Source organism: Carettochelys insculpta, chromosome 2 (assembly GCF_033958435.1).
Source record: "Carettochelys insculpta isolate YL-2023 chromosome 2, ASM3395843v1, whole genome shotgun sequence".
NCBI lineage: Eukaryota > Metazoa > Chordata > Testudines > Carettochelyidae > Carettochelys > Carettochelys insculpta.
In genome coordinates, this window is record NC_134138.1 from 188597205 (window position 1) to 188616858 (window position 19654).

Consider the following 19654-nt stretch of genomic DNA (forward strand, 5'->3'; position numbering starts at 1 on the left):
TGTATTTTCTTTATTCACTCATGAAACAGAAGTCCATTTCCAGATTCCATAGCTTCCACCTTTCAGCTTGGTTCATTGCTGATTGGCAGCATTATTATTCATGAAATCTTCAGTATACCCTGTCATGAGAATGTACTGAAAAAAGCTGTCATACATACTCCTTAATAAGTGGTTTGAATTTTAGCTTGCTTTTAGTCTCACTTCCACAAACTATGGAATTCAAGCATGCAGCAGCTAACAGCAGATATACTTATTTCATCTGGATAACTGGGGGAAAAGGGTTGGTTTTGGGTTTTTTTTTTTCCCCCCCTACATTAAAACCTGTTAATTGGGTGTTCTCTCCTTCCCATACCCCCGACCTTCCCCTCCTTCATGCTAAAACTAGGTAGAAGAACTTCTGGAAAAATACATGGACTCTTACGATGTTGTTTTGGTGAAGGATGAATCTTTGGATGTAGCCAATTCCATCCTACAGAAAATCCTGTAGATTGCATCTTTAAGCTGCTACACTTCTCTTAATTTGAAGACTGGACAGAAGAGCACACTTGTGCTTAGACATGTGGTTGTTGTTCATTATTGTTTTCTGAACTGTTGTACTAAGATTTAAAAAAATACAATAATTTTGGTAACTAAAAGTAATATATAGCATTCTTATCACTGCTCTTACACCATCCTATGCTGTCACACACCCTCTGCTGTTTAACAGATGTGATTTGACTGTACTGCTTGGAGGACATTACAATTGATCTTTTCATCATACATATTTAGAGGGGTGTGTTAGAAATTGTACTTTTGTAAAATTTAAGATGTAAACGTTTTGTGAATAACTAATATGCTGGGGGTCTGTGGTGCCTTTTGTACAGCTCTGCATTCTCTCACAGACTAATATACTCAAAAATTGTAGTTGCACTTCAGTGTAGGGGTGTTTATTCTAATGGTTCACATTATATGGTTTCATATATATTTTTTTTTCTCCTAGTGAAAATGATGCAACATGAAGATGTGGAGGTTCAGACAAAATGTTACTGAATGTAGACTACACAATATTCTAGATCAAATCCTTGACGTCAAACCATTGATGCAGTTTACTCTTAGCTAAACAGCACTGCCTTGTCACTAGCAGTTAGAAATTAGATGTTGGTCACCTGAAAACTTCACATTTGACTTGTTTGGGGCAGCAGCTGTAGAGAACAGCCACAAAAAACCCAAAAACCTCTCCAAGAAGGTTGTAAAATACTCTTAAAAGGGAACCAAAAGAGCAAACTCTTTCCCTTATTTACTCTTCAGCGGGCCCATGGGAAAATTACACAGGTAGCTATCTTTTCTGGCATCTAGTCACTACTACATTTGAGTCAAAGGAGATGGCTCAGTACTATCAGGATAATTTTACAAACTAGCACAAGTTAGCATCATTGCAGTTCCCTGTCTGGTCTTTATGCTCATTTATATGTAGTAAACTACATCCTGTATTCTGAATGCCTCTACCATGACAAAGAGTGCAAACATACTGTTTTGCCCTCTGGCTTGTCTCTTGTGAATATGTTTTGAATTAATTAGTGGTGCCTCTCAGGGTGAGGGGGAAGAGCCAGATCGCCACAGCAGGGAGAAAAGCTGAGCCAGACTGGGAGCACTGCAACCTTTTAAATGAAGAGCGGCAGGTGGGGAAATAGGAGCTGTGAGCCTGCTTGATCCCAGCACAAGTAGGAATAGAGACTGAGCCAGCCACTCTTTATTTACCTGCAGGGGAAGGGAGAAGCTGCAATTAACCAGTAGTGTTAACAGTTCTGTAACCAGATGCTCTATTAGTTTCTCCAGTCCTATCACGGTCCTCTGCTTCCTCATCTAGATGCATGGTGAGAGCACTGTGAGGCATGCAGCCTCTTCCTCTGTCCTCACTGCTTCTGAAAAGGATCAGCTGCCCTCTGCTCTGGCAACAGGTTTTGGTGAGAAAAAGGCATAACTGCTGTATTTTTCTGCAGGGGACATGACTTCTACAGTGACAAAGTTCTCCCAAGAGTAACCTCTTAACAGTCTGGGTGTCACCTACAAATCTCACTTATATGGAAAATTAAGACTCAAAGTACTGGTGTATTTTTAGACAAGGTGGGGGAAGGTCAAAAGACTGCCTACCTCTGCTTAAAATTTCATCTTTTTCCAATTTATTCTGTTGGCTGCAAACAAGAACAAGCATTGTACAACATCTGTCTCATCAGCAGAGCCTAGTCAGGTGCAGTGCTTCATTTAAAAAAAAAAAATGTGCTTATTGTTTAAAAAGTTTTTCTGATCATTTACAATAGCCTCATGGTTTTAGTCAAGCTTCAGCAAAAGAGCTTGTCTGCACTCCAAATTCCTCTATTAAATTTCCTAGTGGAGCTATTATTATTCCCCCCCTACCACTTGTGGCATTGCATTTAAAATGCAGGTGCTGATTCAGCCTGAATTAGACAGTAGAAAGAACAATTATGGGTGTGGGGGGGATTAACAAATTGAGGGCCAGGGAATAAAATTGGTTGTACTGAAAGTGAATTTACTTAAATTTTAACTCTACTCCCTGCTTCAGTACTCTTTTGTAAATTCATCCAGGTTTATACCTGAGCCCATCTATCCAAAGTTACCTCCTACAGAGGTGGCAGCTCTCTCAAATGTTCTTATGCAACTGAGGCTACACCACAGGGTTAAACAAGTCAGAAGGGAGAATGAACTCAACACAGTGAAACATTGCCATGGAGCTGGCTCTGAATACAACACAAGATCACTTCCCATTATGTGAGGGGCCCAGACCTCCATTTACTATGGTTCAAATGACAATGACTTGTCTGTTTTTATGGAACTGTTTCAAAACTCTAGCTAGTTATATACACTTACCTAATGTGCTCCCTACATGGCAGCTACATTTGTGGGGCAGTTTTACCATTCTGATTTAAATGGAACTTTCTAGACTAACTGCAGCCAAAATGTGTAGAATGAGTCAAAGGTTACTCACTATCAAGTTTTCCAGCTCTTGTCACTGTATCTACCTGCTTTCCCCTCTGCCTCAGGGTTCTAAGCAAGGTGCAGTTGTGGCTTTGGGCATGCAAAAATTGTCTACAAGTTTTCAGTACTGAAAATCTCACAGACCCAGTGTACCCTGATTCCTTGAACACCTGAGTACAAGAGGCCCCATTTATTAATTATGCAAAAGCAGTATACTTGAATTGCAGTTCCTGGTTAAAATGGAGGAGGAAAATCTATGCAAAATAGGAGCTAAACCTTCCCTCAGAACACTCCTTTTCTGAGATGATATTGGTTCTCCTTTCTGTGATGCTGCTTGGGACTCTAACACCAAATCATTAATAACCTAGGATCTTCCAGGCAAAGGGCTAAAACTGGTCCAAATCTAATTTAACTATAAAGCTCTGTCAGGATTTCCTTGTGGCAGCATTTTAATTAGGGTCCTACCACTCCAAGGCAAAACCTTGGACATAAACCTGGTTTTCAGTAGGTGTGAGGAAAATGCACTATTCCATTCCATTAATAAGGATGGTATTTGTATGAAAGTTACAGGAACTGTTTATTTTACAGTACAAGCAAACTGCAAAGCACATTCGAAACAGTCACAGTTAATGGGGAGATCGTATAACCAACAAACTCCAGACTTTCCAAAGATCCTTTATTAAGATGAAGTACACAACTTTTCTTTTTAATAGCTCAATTATTTTATTTAGCTATACTCAGCCCAAAGGGGTATTTTCTCATAGGGGTTTTAGCACCAATTATGAAACTGGCTCTAAACTGTACAAACTAATCTTGCATATGGGGTAAGGTGTGTGATCAAGATATATTAAGCCCTCTGCCCCTCAGCAGGAAAATATACAATGTGTGATCAATATTTTATATAAACAAAAAATAATCATCCCACATATAGCAAACCCAACAGAAGTTCATGGCATTTTCTTAATGTAAAAATACAAAATATTTTCCTTTAATTAAAAATAGCCATTTTCCAAATGTATGCCAGAGTGTGGAAAACCACTAAGATTCACATCAACAAAAGCAGGCTCCCTTCAGAGCATATAATGGAAACACCCATCACCTTCCTTTGTACTCTTTTGTGACCAGGAATAGATTTCTGTGCTCTTTCTGTGTTGAGGGAAGTTCATGTAATTTTCTAGAAAATTACATGGCTTTTTTTCCCCCTCATCTGGTCTGTTTAAAACAACTTTCTACATTTACAGATAAAATTGGTGACAATACTAGGTTTAACATACATTATAAAAGATACAAAATTTAGTATTCATACCTTGGACAGTGCTTTAAAAATCCTCTGAGAATGTTCTAGTTAACTAAGATGAAGGAACATGGCAGACATGTCATATATGCAGTAAAACCCATTATTACACATACAGGCACAACTTAAAAGATGTATTTTATTCACAGCTTGCCAGAATTTTCCAATGACATGCCTAATAATTTACTTGTTTGTAATCTCCAAATCAGAGGTCCTACTGGAGATTAAAAGGGGATTGTTCAGTTATGAGAACTATACATACTTTCTAAAGGGTCCTACCAGCTCTCACCTATTAAAGTGGCAATTTTGTTATTTTGCAGGTATACTAGTGGGGCACATTTTTCTGTTTACATACCTGTAAAATAATTTTAAATACAAAAGGGAGGCAGTCCTTCAAAAAGCAATTGCATATTTTCTACTTTCCCTTCAGACAAGTGAAATACATCTTTCAATAACAACAGAGAGTAAGCCGTGCTAGTCTACACACTATCAAAACAAAAAGCAGTCAAATAGCACTTTAAAGACTAGCAAAATAGTTTTTTAGGTGAGCTTTCGTGGGACAGACCCACTTCTTCAGACCATAGCCAGACCAGTTCTCTGTGTCTTAAATATTGAGTCTGTTCTGGTCTGGCTATGGTCTGAACAAGTGGGTCTGTCCCACAAAAGCTCACCTAATAAACTATTTTGCTAGTCTTTAAAGTGCTATTTGACTGCTTTTTGTTTTGATCTTTCAATAATAAAATTGTGATTTTAAGCACAAAAAAATCAACCCCGTCATTCACACAACCATGTTTGGCAGTACACTTAGGCTGGGTCCACACTGGAGAGCTCTTTTTGCAGAACTCAGGGTGTGTCTGCACGCCTACAGCATTTCATCGACAGATTCTTGACAGGCCTCTGCATTTGCCTTGCCTGTATTATCCCTCAAAAAGCTGAGGCATAACAATCTGTCGACAGAGTACTATCAATAGAAGTGCAAAGTAGACACTTCTGAAGACAGAGGGCGCTTCTGGTTGCTGGGCAGCCCTGTTTGCAGAGCTGCCATTCTGCTTTCTGTCACCAGAGGGCAGTGTAGTCTGGCTGTTCACTGAGGAAAGTTGGGCGTAAATGCAATCTGTTGAAGAGCTTCTATTGAGATTTCTCTGTCGATAGTAACTTCTGTCAGGAGCTGCTTCTAGTGCAGACATAGCCTGAATCGCTTTTATAAAACCCATAGAGGCCTAATGCTTTTTTTCCCCCAAATGTAACTACCTATTCCCACTGAAAATCTTATGCAATAACCACTCCACATATATCGCCATCATATATGAAGAGCTGTATACAAATACCATCCCTTTAAAAACACTGCTACAATACATATTTTCAAACATCTTCCAATACACAGTCACTGTAGGTCAGCTCACTGTTCTTCCTTTTTTTGTTTTACAGTTCATCATGCCTCTCTGTGGTCTCTTGGTCTTTTAGTTTGAATTCTTCAGCTGTGATCTTGCCATCTCCATTTCGGTCCTGATTTGTGAACATATTTTTAACAATCTTTTCAGAGTCAAACCCAGGAGCAAGTTTTCCTTTGCCAGACTCAACCTGATCTTGAATGTATGCTGAAAACTATGGAGAAAAAAAATGTGTTTGTGATAGAATAATCATTAAAATAACAGGTATTTTTAAAACAACTTTAAGTCCCTTAGTGCTCAAAACTTACTACCATGTGAAGCACTGGGAGAACATACACGTTATTACCCTAAATTCTTACAATCTAAACAGGACTGATCAAATGTAATGTAAAATATTGCTACACTGGTCGACAGGCATTTGGTCATTCACTTCAGTGAGCCTGGGATTTCACCCACAGTGCAAGGATTCTCTACACTGGGTTTTGGGGGGGGGGGGGGGAAGGAAATCCTCTCTTCAAAACACACACACACACACACACCCTCTTTGATAATCCAGGATAAGAGGGCTTTTACCCCTGAACAATTACTTCAGCCCAACAATCAACTTTTGCCAAACCCCTTCCCCCTTTCAAGTTTGAAAATGATTACTTGTGTACCAGGCAGAGGTACTGTCAACTTTACTGGCCTCCAGGAAGACTTCCCATCATGCAGCTGGGAAGTCATTCTCGTCAGTGCTGAGAGCTCTGTTGCATTTTTCCCAGGTGCCCCAAGATGCCCCACCCCTCTGCAAGCCACAGGAATTTTAAAAGGTAGCCAGCACTGCACCTTTTTTCCCCCCTCTGGGAGCACAAACCACTCCGCCCACCACCACCAGCCCTGTGAATTTTAGAAGTTATTTCCTGCCCTCCCCCTGCCCAGCTGTGTGGTCTGCTGGGTTTCTTGCCCCTTGCACATCTGCTGGCTTTCTCTGCCCCCACTGCTTCTATAGATCAGACTTCCCAGGGTGGCTAACACTCCAAAGTGGCTCCTGCTTGGAGTCAGGCTGAGCTGCTTGACCTCCTGAGCATGTGGGGTGGGTAAGTCGTCAGTTTTTTCACAGCTGCACAGGAAACAGAGGAACAGGGACAGCTATGAATTGATTCCACGTTCCCTGTGAGAAAAGGGTTACAACCAAGATCCAGACCAGTGTAGTTCTAAGGCAAAGGAGCTTCGCCAGCCATACCACAGGGCTCAAGAAGCAAATGAACGTTTTGAGACTGTCCCCACTACATGTTGGTATTAGGAGCAGCTGGATGCAAAGGCCATGTCACAACTAAACAGCCCTGTGGCTACCTGTACTGATGAGGGGCAGCAGGCGTCAGATGAGGATACCTAAATCCAAGAATGGAGTCTGGGTTCCCAGTGAGTACTCAGTACTTTTCAACTCCCAGGATGAAAGCAACACTTAGCCAAGCCTTGAATTGCAGGACAGCACAATGCACGCTTCACAGGAGGCACACACTTCAGGTACATTCCCATTGCTGGGTACACCCCCATCTACCCAACCCTCCCAAAAATGAGCTAAATGCTCAGCCTTTCCGGCACTCCAAGGTCTCTCAGAAGTTTACAGCAGAGACTGCAGTACAAACAAAGCATTGGCGTGCAGGCATTCTTATGAGATAAAGTTGAGTTAACTTTTTTTCCTGCTTCCAGCAGCTGTCTCTGTGATCAACCCAGCTAGCCGCCTCACTAATTTAAGGTGACCTAGGACGAGGTCTTAAGAAAATCGTGGAGACCTGTAACCAGAGAATTGCAGTGCTGTGGCAGGAAAAGAGGGAAGCCCACATGCATCTAAAGATGCGAGTCAAGGCCTGAAGGCAACACCGATGCATCGGGAGACCAAGGCATGAAAGAACTGTCCGGGCTACAGAGAAATAGACTGAGTTAATATGTTCTAGAGCCCAGACCAATAAGTAGCACTGGCAAGGCTGCACCACCTTCACAACCAGCATAATTCAGCTGCCATAACCCTCTGTGCACCCCAACACAAAGCCTATCCTGGCATCATGTTATCTTCCTGCCCCCACTTCACACCACAGCTATGAACAGGGTGAGAGCTGGTCCTTGACACAGCTGTGATCTTTTCCTCTTCCCCTGTTTCCAATACCCCCAACCCTTACCCACTGCTGCTGCACTGTGAATTTTAACAGTGTGAGTAAAGAACACATGAAGCTGTATTCAGCATGTTTATTCTTAGAACTCTTCTGGGGAACACAGGCAGCAGGGAGTTGGGGGAGGGAAAGGGTGTGTCACCCAAACCCACATGCCCACAAATCCCACAATAATCTCAACCTTCGATGTTGTCAGTGTGGTTCCTCAGGGCCTCCCTGATATTAATGGACACTTTATGGGCTGTCCTGACAGCATGGGTGTCTGGCTGCTCAAATGCACCAGCCAGACGCTCTGCCTCTGCACTCCAGCCATGAGGAAATGCTTCCCTTGCTCTCATTCTGGTGTCCTTGCGGCACAGTTCTGGTAACAGCTCAGAACAACGCTCAAGGCAGGTGGCTTTACACAGCCTAAAGTTCTGTATCCACTGTTCATCATCCCACACCTGCAGGACCCTGGGCTACATGAACAGGGCCCTGTGACAGGGCAGGAAGCATCTGCTGCCGTCTGTGCCTGTGGGACACGAGGCAGCTGTGGGTCTCCTTGGCCTCCTCTTCCTGCTCCTCTGGCTCTGTCCACTTGGACAGTAAGCTCAATGTTACAGCCACTGCACTGCGCGTTGCCCACACCACCTGCTGTGCAGCATCCCAGATCTGCGATTGCTCTGACACGTGGAATGCAGGATCCATGACTGCAGCCTGCACAGACTGGTATACTGGGCTATCTCCGGCAGTTTAACATGACGTGCAAAAGGAACCAGCTACTGGTGGGGGACTCCATGAAGAACAGGGGCTGAATGGACAATCCCCTCATGCCCAGGAAACCTCGCACTCCCTGTTGACTTACCAGTGCTCTTTCAGTGTGACCGCTCAATTTCCAAATGCTATAGCTATGTGAATGCAATTTTCCAACATTACTGATGTGTTAGAACATTGAAATAAGTAACGACCAAAAAAAAAACCTGCAGTGTAGACACAGCCACAAACTGAGGATAGCATAGACACAACTCAAACTGGGAAAGACCTTGCAAAAAAAGGGAGAGGAAAGGCCGAACAGACAACAAACACTTCCTTCCCAGACCTACCATTTCCTTTTATGCAGTGTCAAGAAAAAGCCAATTCATGAAAGTGTGAACCAAACTCCAATAGGGCAGGTTCCAGATACACGCCACTAAAGCTACCACTACACAGCTGACTAAGCCATTAGTCTTCTGAAGACAGGTACTGTTGCTAGCCTATAACATGAGTGGATGCGGAAGCTTATCTATGCATTGCTTGGCCACTATGGAAAAGAACATTTGGGCTATGTCTACACTAGCCCAAAACTTTGAAATTGCCATGCAAATCGCCATTCTGAAGTTTACTAATGAAGTGCTGAAATACATATTCAGTGCCTCATTAGAATGCACGTGGCCAAGGCACTTCGAAATTGACACAGCTCACAGCCCCACGGTTCATCCAGACAGGGCTCCTTTTCGAAAGGACCCCGGCAACTTTGAAATCCCCTTATTCTCATCAGCAGATAGGACTAAGGGGATTTCAAAGTTGCTGGGGTCCTTCTGAAAAGGACCCCCCCCTCTGGACAAGCTGCGTCAAATTCAAAGTGCCACGGCCACCAGCATTCTAATGAGGTGCTGAATATGTATTTCAGCGCTTTATTAGTAAACTCTGAAATGGCCACTTGCATGGCCCTTTCGAAGTTTTGGGCTAGTGTAGACATGGCCTCATTGTGTTAGAGCAACTTTTAACTAACACAATGTTGAGCTTTTAGCGTATCAACTGGATATGGTTAACCCTGAGATGATCATATGTTCTAACATAATCAGATATTCCAGTGTGGTCATTTGAACTAAGTAGATTCTAAGGTGACCCTTACAATTTTGTCCAAAGGCTTCAAGAAGTCTGTATGGAACTATCATGGTGCTTAAAAGATTTTCAAAGAGCAAAAGTAGGATCAAGTCTGCTCAGATTCAAATAATTAATTGATAATTGAGTTGGGTTGCATATTTGCATTTCAGTCCTCCACAGTCTTTTTAAGCAAATTTTCCTTTAAAAACTCGTCACCCTCTGAAGTATTGACACAAAGAGGGGAGGGGAAAGTATCTATGCACAAAGTGCTGTCCAATGCAGAAATTGCACCTACTGACTCAATTATTTCCCCCCTTAACCTCTGTTGCATTACTCTTGGGTGCTATTTGTAACAGCAGCAAACACTTAACTTCAGATGGAACTGTGATCTTTGACAGCACCTCTATTTAACATAAAGGCCACGTCTAGACTTGCCAAAAACTTCGAAATGGCCATGCAAATGGCCATTTTGAAGTTTACTAATGAAGCGCTGAAATACATATTCAGCACCTCATCAGCATGCAGGCGGCCGCGGCACTTCGAAATTGACGCGGCTTGCCGCTGCACGGCTCGTCCAGACGGGGCTCCTTTTCGAAAGGACCCCGCCTACTTCGAAGTCCCCTTATTCCTATGAGCAGATGGGAATAAGGGGACTTCGAAGTAGGCAGGGTCCTTTCGAAAAGGAGCCCCGTCTGGATGAGCCACGTCAATTTCGAAGTGGCACAACCACCCGCATGCTAATGAGACGCCGAATATGTATTTCAGCGCTTTATTAGTAAACTTCGAAATGGCCATTTGCATGACCATTTCAAAGTTTTTGGCAAGTCTAGACATGGCCAAAATGTTCACAAACATCTTAAGCACTGTTCCTTGTTAATTATCCCTTATATTAATATTTTCTCTTCTTCCATACCTGTGGACTGTTTAACATATATATTTATAGCTACTTTTTTTGTAGTGGTGGTGCACATCCACACACAACTTCAAAATTGGTGTGACATAAAATAATTCAACCCACCCAGAGGAAAGTTCAACCTGTGCAAGTATAGAAAGTGATATATGGAACACGGGTACTAACTATGCAACCCCCTAGGAAGCCAGGTTGCTACAGACACCTCCTGCCCCAGTCTTCAGCTTCCCTTTTAACAGTATCAGCTGTGCCCTACTTATTTACAGCCTAACCATGGCTGTGGGCCACTCAGCCTCCCCAGGGTCGATTTTAACCCTTGCAGGGCCAGTGCAGGACGGACGCCTGGCCCCGCCTCTGCACACACATCCTCATTCAGTTCTGAAATACAATGTACATTACATCTACTCTGCGCTGGTTAGGCCTCAGCTGGAATATTGTGTCCAGTTCTGGGCACCCCAATTCAAGAAAGATGTGGAGAAATTAGAGAAGGTCCAGAGAACAGCAACTAGAATGATAAAAGGTCTGGAGAACATGACTTATGAAGAAAGGCTGAAAGAACTGGGCTTGTTTAGCTTGGAAAAAAGAAGATTGAGGGGGGACATGATAGCGGTTTTCAGATATCTTAAAGGGTGTCATAAGGAGGAGGGAGAAAACTTGTTCTTCTTGGCCTCTGAGGAGAGAACAAGAGGCAATGGACTTAAGCTGCAGCAAGGGAAGTTTAGGTTGGACATTAGGAAAAAGTTCCTAACTGTCAGGGTGGTCAAGTACTGGAATAAGTTGCCAAGGGAGGTTGTGGAATCTCCCTCGCTGGAGATATTTAAGAACAGATTAGATACATGTCTATCAGGGATGGTGTAGATAGTGGTCGGTCCTGCCGTCAGGGCAGGGGACTGGACTCGATGGCCTCTCGAGGCCCCTTCCGGTCCTAGTGTTCTATGATTCTATGATCTATTCCATTCCATGGACAAGAGCCTTTCAGCCCTGTAAGAGTAGAACTGGAACAGCTACAAGAGATGAGGAAAAGTTAATGAGGAGGAGGAAAAAGGAGTTGATTCTTTTAACTACGTCTGTCTGCATTTCAACAGCCCATGTGGTTGTTTGGGGTTATGATTTTAATTTAAAATGTAAATTTAATTTAAAATGTCAGCTTCCTGTTGACTTGGTAACAACCACAGCATGGGCCAGACAACCAACAAAACTTGACTTATCCATGAGCTTGATGGTAACAAAGCTAAGAAAAATCTATGCAAATAGTTTTATCCCTGAACTTACCTCCTCCAGAAAAACTTCTCCATTATTATCCTTGTCGATTTCTTCAAAGAGATTTGGAGAGACATCTCCGTGCCAGACAAACATATAGCCATCAGGTAAACCAGACACTAGTTCCAGCAGTTCAATGTCAAAAACTAATACTGCACTACCAGGGACTTCGCCTTCTGTCACAACAAATAGCACAGTTAAGTGTTAACTTAGTTATAGGACAAAGGAAATGGAAGGTTTTTTCCACAATTAAAAAGTGTATCTATTAAAGTGCAACTTCACTATGTGTCCACTCCAAGCCCAATGAAATCAATGGGAATCTTTTCATTGACTTCAGTGGGAACTGCATCAGGTCATGTATAAACAGCAAACTGGGGCTAGACCATACAATATTTGATCATATGAAACAAGCAGCACTACAAATTAGCTGTAAGTGACATATGCAATGTGAGTTTAAAGGCCCCAACTAAGGAAAGACACAAATATTTAATTTAAGCATTTGAATGCAACAAAGTTATTATTACTTTAAGTGCCCTTCCTGAGTTGGGATGGTTTCCTGAATTGATACTGCCTAGTTCAATAGTTATTTTGATAAACAATATAAAACTTAATCTTTCCATAGTAAGTGTCCCAATTTGTATTAATAAAAGCAAAGAGTTATATGGCAATATATGGCAACCGCACAAAGACTCTAGCTACAAGATTGTCTGTTGTCGTCTGATATTTCCCCTCTCCGGGATTCTTTATTGAAGGGATTGAATTTCTAAGACTTTTTTTAAAGGGGGGGGGGGGGGGGGGGGAGAAAATTCTATTCCAAATGAATAAAGAAATCTCACCGGGTATTTAAGAAAATACCAATACATTTAGAATCATGCTAGCATTTATTCCAGACCATATACCCCATGTAATCTAAAGAGCACTGAATACCAACAATACATAATTTTGTGTACTCTTCAATACATTATAGTGTTTTTCATGAAAAATTTTATAGTGCTTGTCTTGGATTCACATCTAAAACAGAAGAGATCATCAATTAATCTCTCAGATTTATTCTCCCTTAAACTCAGTGTGATGCCTGAGGCTGAATCTTTATACAAAAGAATGTATAAGAATGTACAAAAGTGGCCTATGTTCTTTAGGAATCCAAATCAGCAAAGCCAGAGAGCGCTTTGGTGACATATCCTCTTCCATCAGAGCCTAGAGTTTAATATCATTCAGACAGCATTCCTCACATGCTTTTAATTGCCAGGCCACTAACAACGCCATCCATTGGGACCTGGAAGTCCTATGAAATATGTTTTATAATTAATTCTTGAAGTCTAAGAATTCCAAATGAAAGGTTTCAGTCCCACAAAGTTCCTTCTGCACATAAACTCTGCCCATGCATAGCTACGGCAACCCCATTTAAATTATGCAAGCGTACAAGTGAAACCAAAGGCCCAAGTACAAAAGTATCAAACACTCCATCACAATGCCTAACTTTTAGCACCTAGAAAAATGACAGGGATTCACAAAGGCTGGGTTCAGCTCCTACACCACATAAACAATAAGTGGGAAGAGAAAACCACTTCAGGATGGGATTAACAAAAGGCAGCACACTGAGCATGGAACTGCCTAAGCTAACCAATAGAAGATGCAAAGGCGAGGGGTCAGGCTGCAGCCCTGCCCTTGGAGTCTAAATCCAGGACTGCAGGAAGGCACCAGCTGTGGACCCTCTTTCTGACATCAGGCATTTAAGGTGTTTCTTGCACGAAACAATGGCAGAGGAGGGGCTGCTCATAACATTTGGCCCTGTGGTCAGGGAACTCACCAGGGAGGTCTCACTCCAGGTACAGTTAAGCACTTAAGCTGTTTTGTGAATTTAGCTCACAGTGCTCACAGCATCCCATTAGCGCAAAGCACCGTGCTGGCACTCAGTGGCGTCCTCCGGTAATCAGCACACTGGCCAAAAAGTCACGTTTTCAAAACTGTGTTCCTCAAGATGGAAAGTTTATTTCAATCAAACACTTCTTTATTTTGTTACTAACATAGAAAAAGCTCCAGAAAGTGTATTTAATGCTATAAGATCATTTTAAAAATGTAAAATATTTAAAATAAAGTGTTTTTCCTTACATTTTCATTTTCCTCCTGCATGAGAAATAAGGAACAAGATGATCAAACACATACTTCAGTTACATAATAGGTGTCTATTAGGTTACATTTTACTTACCAACACCAGCTTCTCCATAACCAAGATGGGGCGGAATAACAACTGTTCGCCTCTCTCCAACACACATATCTCTAAGACCCATGTCCATCCCTAAAACAACCTGTCCAGATCCCAGAACTATATTATATGTTTTGCCAAGGCTAAGCCTGAAAAACAAAACAAAAAAAAAATTCACTACTTCCAAGTTATCATTTTCACCATACAATTTCGGTATGAAAGTCTCTGTGCGGCCAAAATCAAGTTTACATTTAATGCTATATACTTCTAAACAGCCAAGTGGCACGTCTACTGAAGTAACATTGTAGCTCGTAGCACAGACAGACACCATAGTCACTTGAATTAAACCTGACTTTATTATTTCAATCCTCCCCATCAAGGCTTTGAAATATTTTCTCATTTAACAACAGGTTTTTTTGCCTTGCAAACATCTTTGGAAAAAGCACTTTGTAAGCCACAGCCTGATTCTGCAAAGCCTTAAGCACAGGAGTAAATCTACTCTCACAAGGAATCCCCTTGGCTAAATAAATACAGCTGGGATTTCAGAGGAGCCATGGACTATAAAGCATCAAATTGCCATTGAAATTCCATAGGCTATGGTCACTTTCCTTCAGATCCATTAGAAATCCTAGTCTGTGTGCCTAGTGTACTAGCTAACTAATTTGAATCCCCAGGCAACTGTGAGGTCTTTATTGTTTCAAAGTATGAGTCCTAGCATGTTACAAATTATGGTTTGCTATGGGGGTCTTATTTCTAAAATATATTTCTGTGATGTGATTATATATATATTTTGTTTGCAATGCTGTTGTAGCTGTGCTGGTCACAGGCTATTAGAGAGACATGGTAGATGAGACAGTATCTTTTACTGGGTCAATTTCTGTTGGCAAGAGAGTTTCTCAATCTTTCAGTCGCTCTAAAAGTAATAAATTATGCTGCTAGTTGTTTATTGGGTTTAATTTACTTTGCAATACAAGCTTCTCCATAACCAAGAAGGGGCTGAATAATAGTAATCCATCTCTCTCCAATGCACGTATCCCTAAAACTCATGCTTAGCCCCAGTACATCCAATAAAAGGTACTACCTTACTTAGCTTGTCGCACTTAAATATATTACAATTCTAAAAGAAGATTGCAATCTTAGGACTGTTTGCTAGCACCTGTCTTTGCAACAACTGAGCACCACTTTTTCTGTCAGCCTCTCCTTCCTTCAATCATTTTCAGCTCAGTCATGTGACCTGAGTAGGGTCTCTATATGGGAAGGATGAACGGTCCAGAGGTTAGGACACTACCCTCACATTTAAAAGACCTGCCTGTGAAAAATATGACACGTGAAAATGAAGCAGGCGAGGTGTCACTCAGAGGACAGGATTAGAGGCAAATGTATCAGCTGGCCAGAGACAGAATACCTGTACTAGCCAAGATTAGGGAAAATGCTTGCAGAGCCATTTACAGTGGACAAGATAGATCAGGAACGTTAAAGAAAAACTTGTACATAGACACTGTACAGAAGAGCATGCTGCACAGGGATTGGGTCCAACAAAGCAACCAAGACAATCCCTAAATATGTGATACAGCACACAGTAAATGCAAACAAAGGAGGAGGTTTTACTAAGCTCTACCAAACTCCTGTGCTAGGGCCTGATCAGCTGAGCATATGTTGTGCGCCAACTAAAGGAATCAGAGAGACAAATCTGGAGTTCAACAAAAAATACGCAGAGTTCTCTCTGGAGAAGCTTTCCCAACATTTGGCCCATCCACAAATGACCACGTCAGGAAAACCCCCTCTGTCAAGACATCCTTTCTGCCTTGTGGAACGAGGAAGCCAGGGATGGCAGCAGAATGCTTCCGATGCAGCAGACTTCTGCCAAGACATCCGCGGTCTCTCGACAGAAGACTGCACTTTAGACATAGCCTAATTGAGGTGCAGCTTTTCTGTGCTCCTCTATCACATCCCTCTTTCTGCTGTTTCCAACTCTCTCCCTTTGCTTTCCTTCTCTCTCTCTCTCTCTTTTTTTTTTATTATTTGAAAAGATTTCATAGACCTTATCAGACAGGACAAATAAATTGGTCCTATATTCACATGAATATTTTAACATCATTCTCAACCTTTTCTTCCCTCTGAATATTTATACTGCTTTCTATGCTATTCATTTTGATCCACAGATTCATAGCAGTATGGAATATTTCATATGCCAACTGACACACTTACGTTGAGTCTAACAACGTGCCATCCAAGAGTGAGGCGTTGTAGTGGTACTTCAAATAATCCCCTTTCTTGCTCAGTACTGTGCAATTGGATGGTTTATAATGAGTAGTAATGTTGACAGAGTCTGAAGGGTTATGGAAGTCAATCACATGGATGTCAAAAACCAGTACTGCGGATCCCGGAATCTTTCCTAAATAGTAAGCAATCATGTAAGGAGAAACAAATGACACCTACGCAGGTACATACTGACCTCATACTGCACACAATGAGAATATATAAGATGATGTATTCCACTGAGTGCCTACCTCTGCCTACCACACTAAACAGACACAAGACACTTCCAATGCAAGCCACTTAAAATGCAGAGGACACCAGTGAAAAAGTATTTTAACAGTCAGTTCAAGAATTAAGGAAAACATTTCTATAAAAATCAAGATTTTAAAACTAAATGGGCTACTTTGCATTTTAACAGCACAGTGAAGCTGGAAGTTTACATTTCCTGTGATCAATTTAACCATTTGATTGGTGCCTCACACACCAAGTCACCATTAAAGCAGTAAAACTGTAATGAAACATCAATACTTCCTCCACACCCATGCAGCTGACCAGCAACATCCATCGGTTTAAACTGTTTGAAAAAACGTTCACAATACCTGTTTGCTTTTCTTCACACCCTAAGTATTGTGTGACTGTGTTACCAGCAAAGAAAGATGCATATACAGCCAGCAGTGGGTTTCTTTGCTACAAGTCTAATTCCAAATCAGTACAGTGAAATGCTGTCACAAAAATGAAACATTTCCTAAAAAGTTATTCATTGAAAACAACAGTGTATGTACTGGGAAAATATTTTAAAAAACACAAGCACACACCAGTGATTGACTCAAGAACCTGACAGGGCAATGCTTTAGTAATACCCTTCTCCTAGAGGTGAGTGAATTCTCACAAAGGTATTTTAACTGTATGTGTAACATACACATATTCTTTGCTGTTATAAGCCTCCTCTGTAAACAGTGGATACATAGGTGTCCACAAAACTTGTGGCTGTGGAAGGAATGGGGAAGAAAACTTGACACAGAAGTCCTTTAGCTTACATAGTTTATGGAGATCTACAGGAAACTGGCTCTCACTGCAGACCTTATAAACTCTCAGATTCCTGACCCCCATTTGTCTCAACCACAGATCATCCAAATCATTTTCATGTCCCCACCTACACGCAGACCACTGAGACAGTATATAACTATAACTACCTAATTAAATCATTCTGAAAATTCTGGGCCTAATTCTCCCATGTTTACACACTTTGGGTGCATCCACACGTGCATTCCTCTGTCAAAAGAGGTATGCAAATGAGGTAAATTGAAAATGTAATTAGGTATAAATTTGCATACTTAGCACCTCACTTGCATATTCTAGTTTCAAAAGAGCTTCTTTTGAAAGAAGAAAGCCAGGGTAGACGCTGCTCTTTCAAAAGTAAACTCCATCTTCGAAAGAATCCTTCTTCCCATTAAATAAAAGGGAAAAAGGATTCTTTTGAAGATGGGTATGCTTTCAAAAGAGCAGCGTCTACACTGACCTTCTTCTTTTCAAAGAAGCTCTTTCGAAACTAGAATACGCAAACGAGGTGTCAAATATACAAAATGTATATCTCATTTGCATTTCTGATTTGCCTCATTTGCATACCTCTTTTGAAAGAGGAATGCAAGTGTAGACGCACCCTTTAAAAACTATATCCATGCATATGTTTTGAATACCAAAAAAGAGGGATAAACACTGAAAAGATTAACCAGGTTTTAATTATTCTGAAAAACAAAAGGACAAAGGTTCTTATTAAAGACTGTACTGAAATAAAAATGGAGCTCACCTCTTCCTTCTTCTCCATATCCAAGATGAGGTGGAATTATAATTCTTCTTTTTTCCCCAATGCATACACCAAGCAAACCTTCATCCATCCCTGCAATCACATAACCTTTCCCAATGTAGGTGTCATAAGTACGGTTCTGGGAATAGCTACAGAACATATTTTGCCTTAGTGACACTATTATCAGTATCAGCAATTTTATTACTCATTTAGTACTACAGACAACTTACAACAACTCTTCCTACTTTGTGACTGTTTTTTTTTTTTAATTTGACTTGTGCAACTTCAACATTCTTTTTAAAGCAGTTCATTCCAGAGACATTACTGTTTTCCATCACTGAAGTGGAACAAAGCAGCCATCATATAGCAGTGAATCTGGCCCATAACATTTAATCAGTCACAGATGCATGTACAGTAAACTCTTTCATATCTGGCAGCACTGGGACCAGGAGGTTGCCAGATATTCAAATATTCTGGATAATAGAGAGGTATACCTAGCAGTGCATAACACTAAAGAAAAGCAAGATTAGATATTAAGAAACCAATAAAAATATATGCATAGTACTTTATTTACCAACAACAGTAGTATTGCACACGACAACCATATACTGTATTTGCTGTATTTATTTGTATTTACTTTCACTATACTGTACTTATGGAAAACATAACAAATTTATTTGTGCTTAAAATGCCAGTTATTTGAGAGTTCTGGATGATAGAATACCACATATAAGAGAGTTTAGTGTATTGCTTATTTACAGTGGTTGAACTGGTATTGGAGGACCCTGGCTATGGAAAAGTCTGTTTTTTGGGGGTTTTTTTTGCAAAAACTTTTCTGTAGCGTATGAGAAGTTACTAAAGTCAAGATTTACTTCCCTTGACTTCTCTATGTATATTAAACTATAAATAATTTTAGCTACAGTAACAGCTTTCTCTTAACTCCCCCATAGCTCTAGCACTGCTTTAGAACAGTTTTTATAAATAAGGCACTACATTCATTTTCAAAAAGACATCCTCCATACTGGCTCATTTTGTAGCAAAAGCAATGAACAGCTACCGTTAGAATACACTGATATTTGGATGATTGCCATCTGAATCAGTAGCTTCTTCTATTAAGCGGAACGGAGAGGCGAATAAACTTCAATAAGATCACAGCAAAGGAATGCAGGTAATATCCCTCCCTTCTAAACTCTCTTCTAACCTACTGGTCAAGCATCAAAAAGCCAATCCCAAGCATATGGTCCAACATCTCTGTGACTAAAGAAAACAAACCTACCCCCAAAAGATGCTATTACGTGCTGCACCTCTATGAGTACACAAACAGCCCAAGGGAGGGAATGCAAAGGCTGTTTTAAGCCACTGTAAAGGCCCTTGGATTCTGGACTGGTTGGGAGCCAGTGCAGCTACTGAAGCAATTTAGGCAATCCTGGCCGGGATGCTATCAGTAGTCCTACAACTCAGAATTGCCCTGAATGGCTGCAGAGATAATTACTACAGCCCTACCCCAGCACACATCTCCTACACCCAGCCTCACTCATGACACATTCCTTAAGGCAGCAGGA

The 19654-nt window shown here is 41.2% G+C and overlaps 2 protein-coding genes across 11 annotated transcripts in view; one reads left to right on the plus strand and one right to left on the minus strand.

Moving 5' to 3' along the window:
* NT5C3A (5'-nucleotidase, cytosolic IIIA) overlaps window positions 1-909 on the plus strand; it is a 35911-nt gene extending 35002 nt beyond the window's left edge. For all 9 annotated transcript variants that reach the window (XM_074988133.1, XM_074988136.1, XM_074988134.1 and 6 more), the window contains one exon: window positions 386-909. In XM_074988133.1, the coding sequence (XP_074844234.1) occupies window positions 386-487 (102 nt within the window). In that variant the 3' untranslated portion in view covers window positions 488-909. The remainder of the gene's footprint in view (window positions 1-385) is intronic.
* A 2723-nt stretch (window positions 910-3632) lies between these two features.
* Window positions 3633-19654, minus strand: part of FKBP9 (FKBP prolyl isomerase 9) — a 31182-nt gene continuing 15160 nt past the window's right edge. For both annotated transcript variants that reach the window (XM_074988129.1, XM_074988130.1), the window contains exons 6-10: window positions 18096-18241; window positions 16238-16424; window positions 14033-14178; window positions 11836-11999; window positions 3633-5872 (exon numbers count right to left, since the gene is read on the minus strand). In XM_074988129.1, the coding sequence (XP_074844230.1) occupies window positions 5690-5872; window positions 11836-11999; window positions 14033-14178; window positions 16238-16424; window positions 18096-18241 (826 nt within the window). In that variant the 3' untranslated portion in view covers window positions 3633-5689. The remainder of the gene's footprint in view (window positions 5873-11835; window positions 12000-14032; window positions 14179-16237; window positions 16425-18095; window positions 18242-19654) is intronic.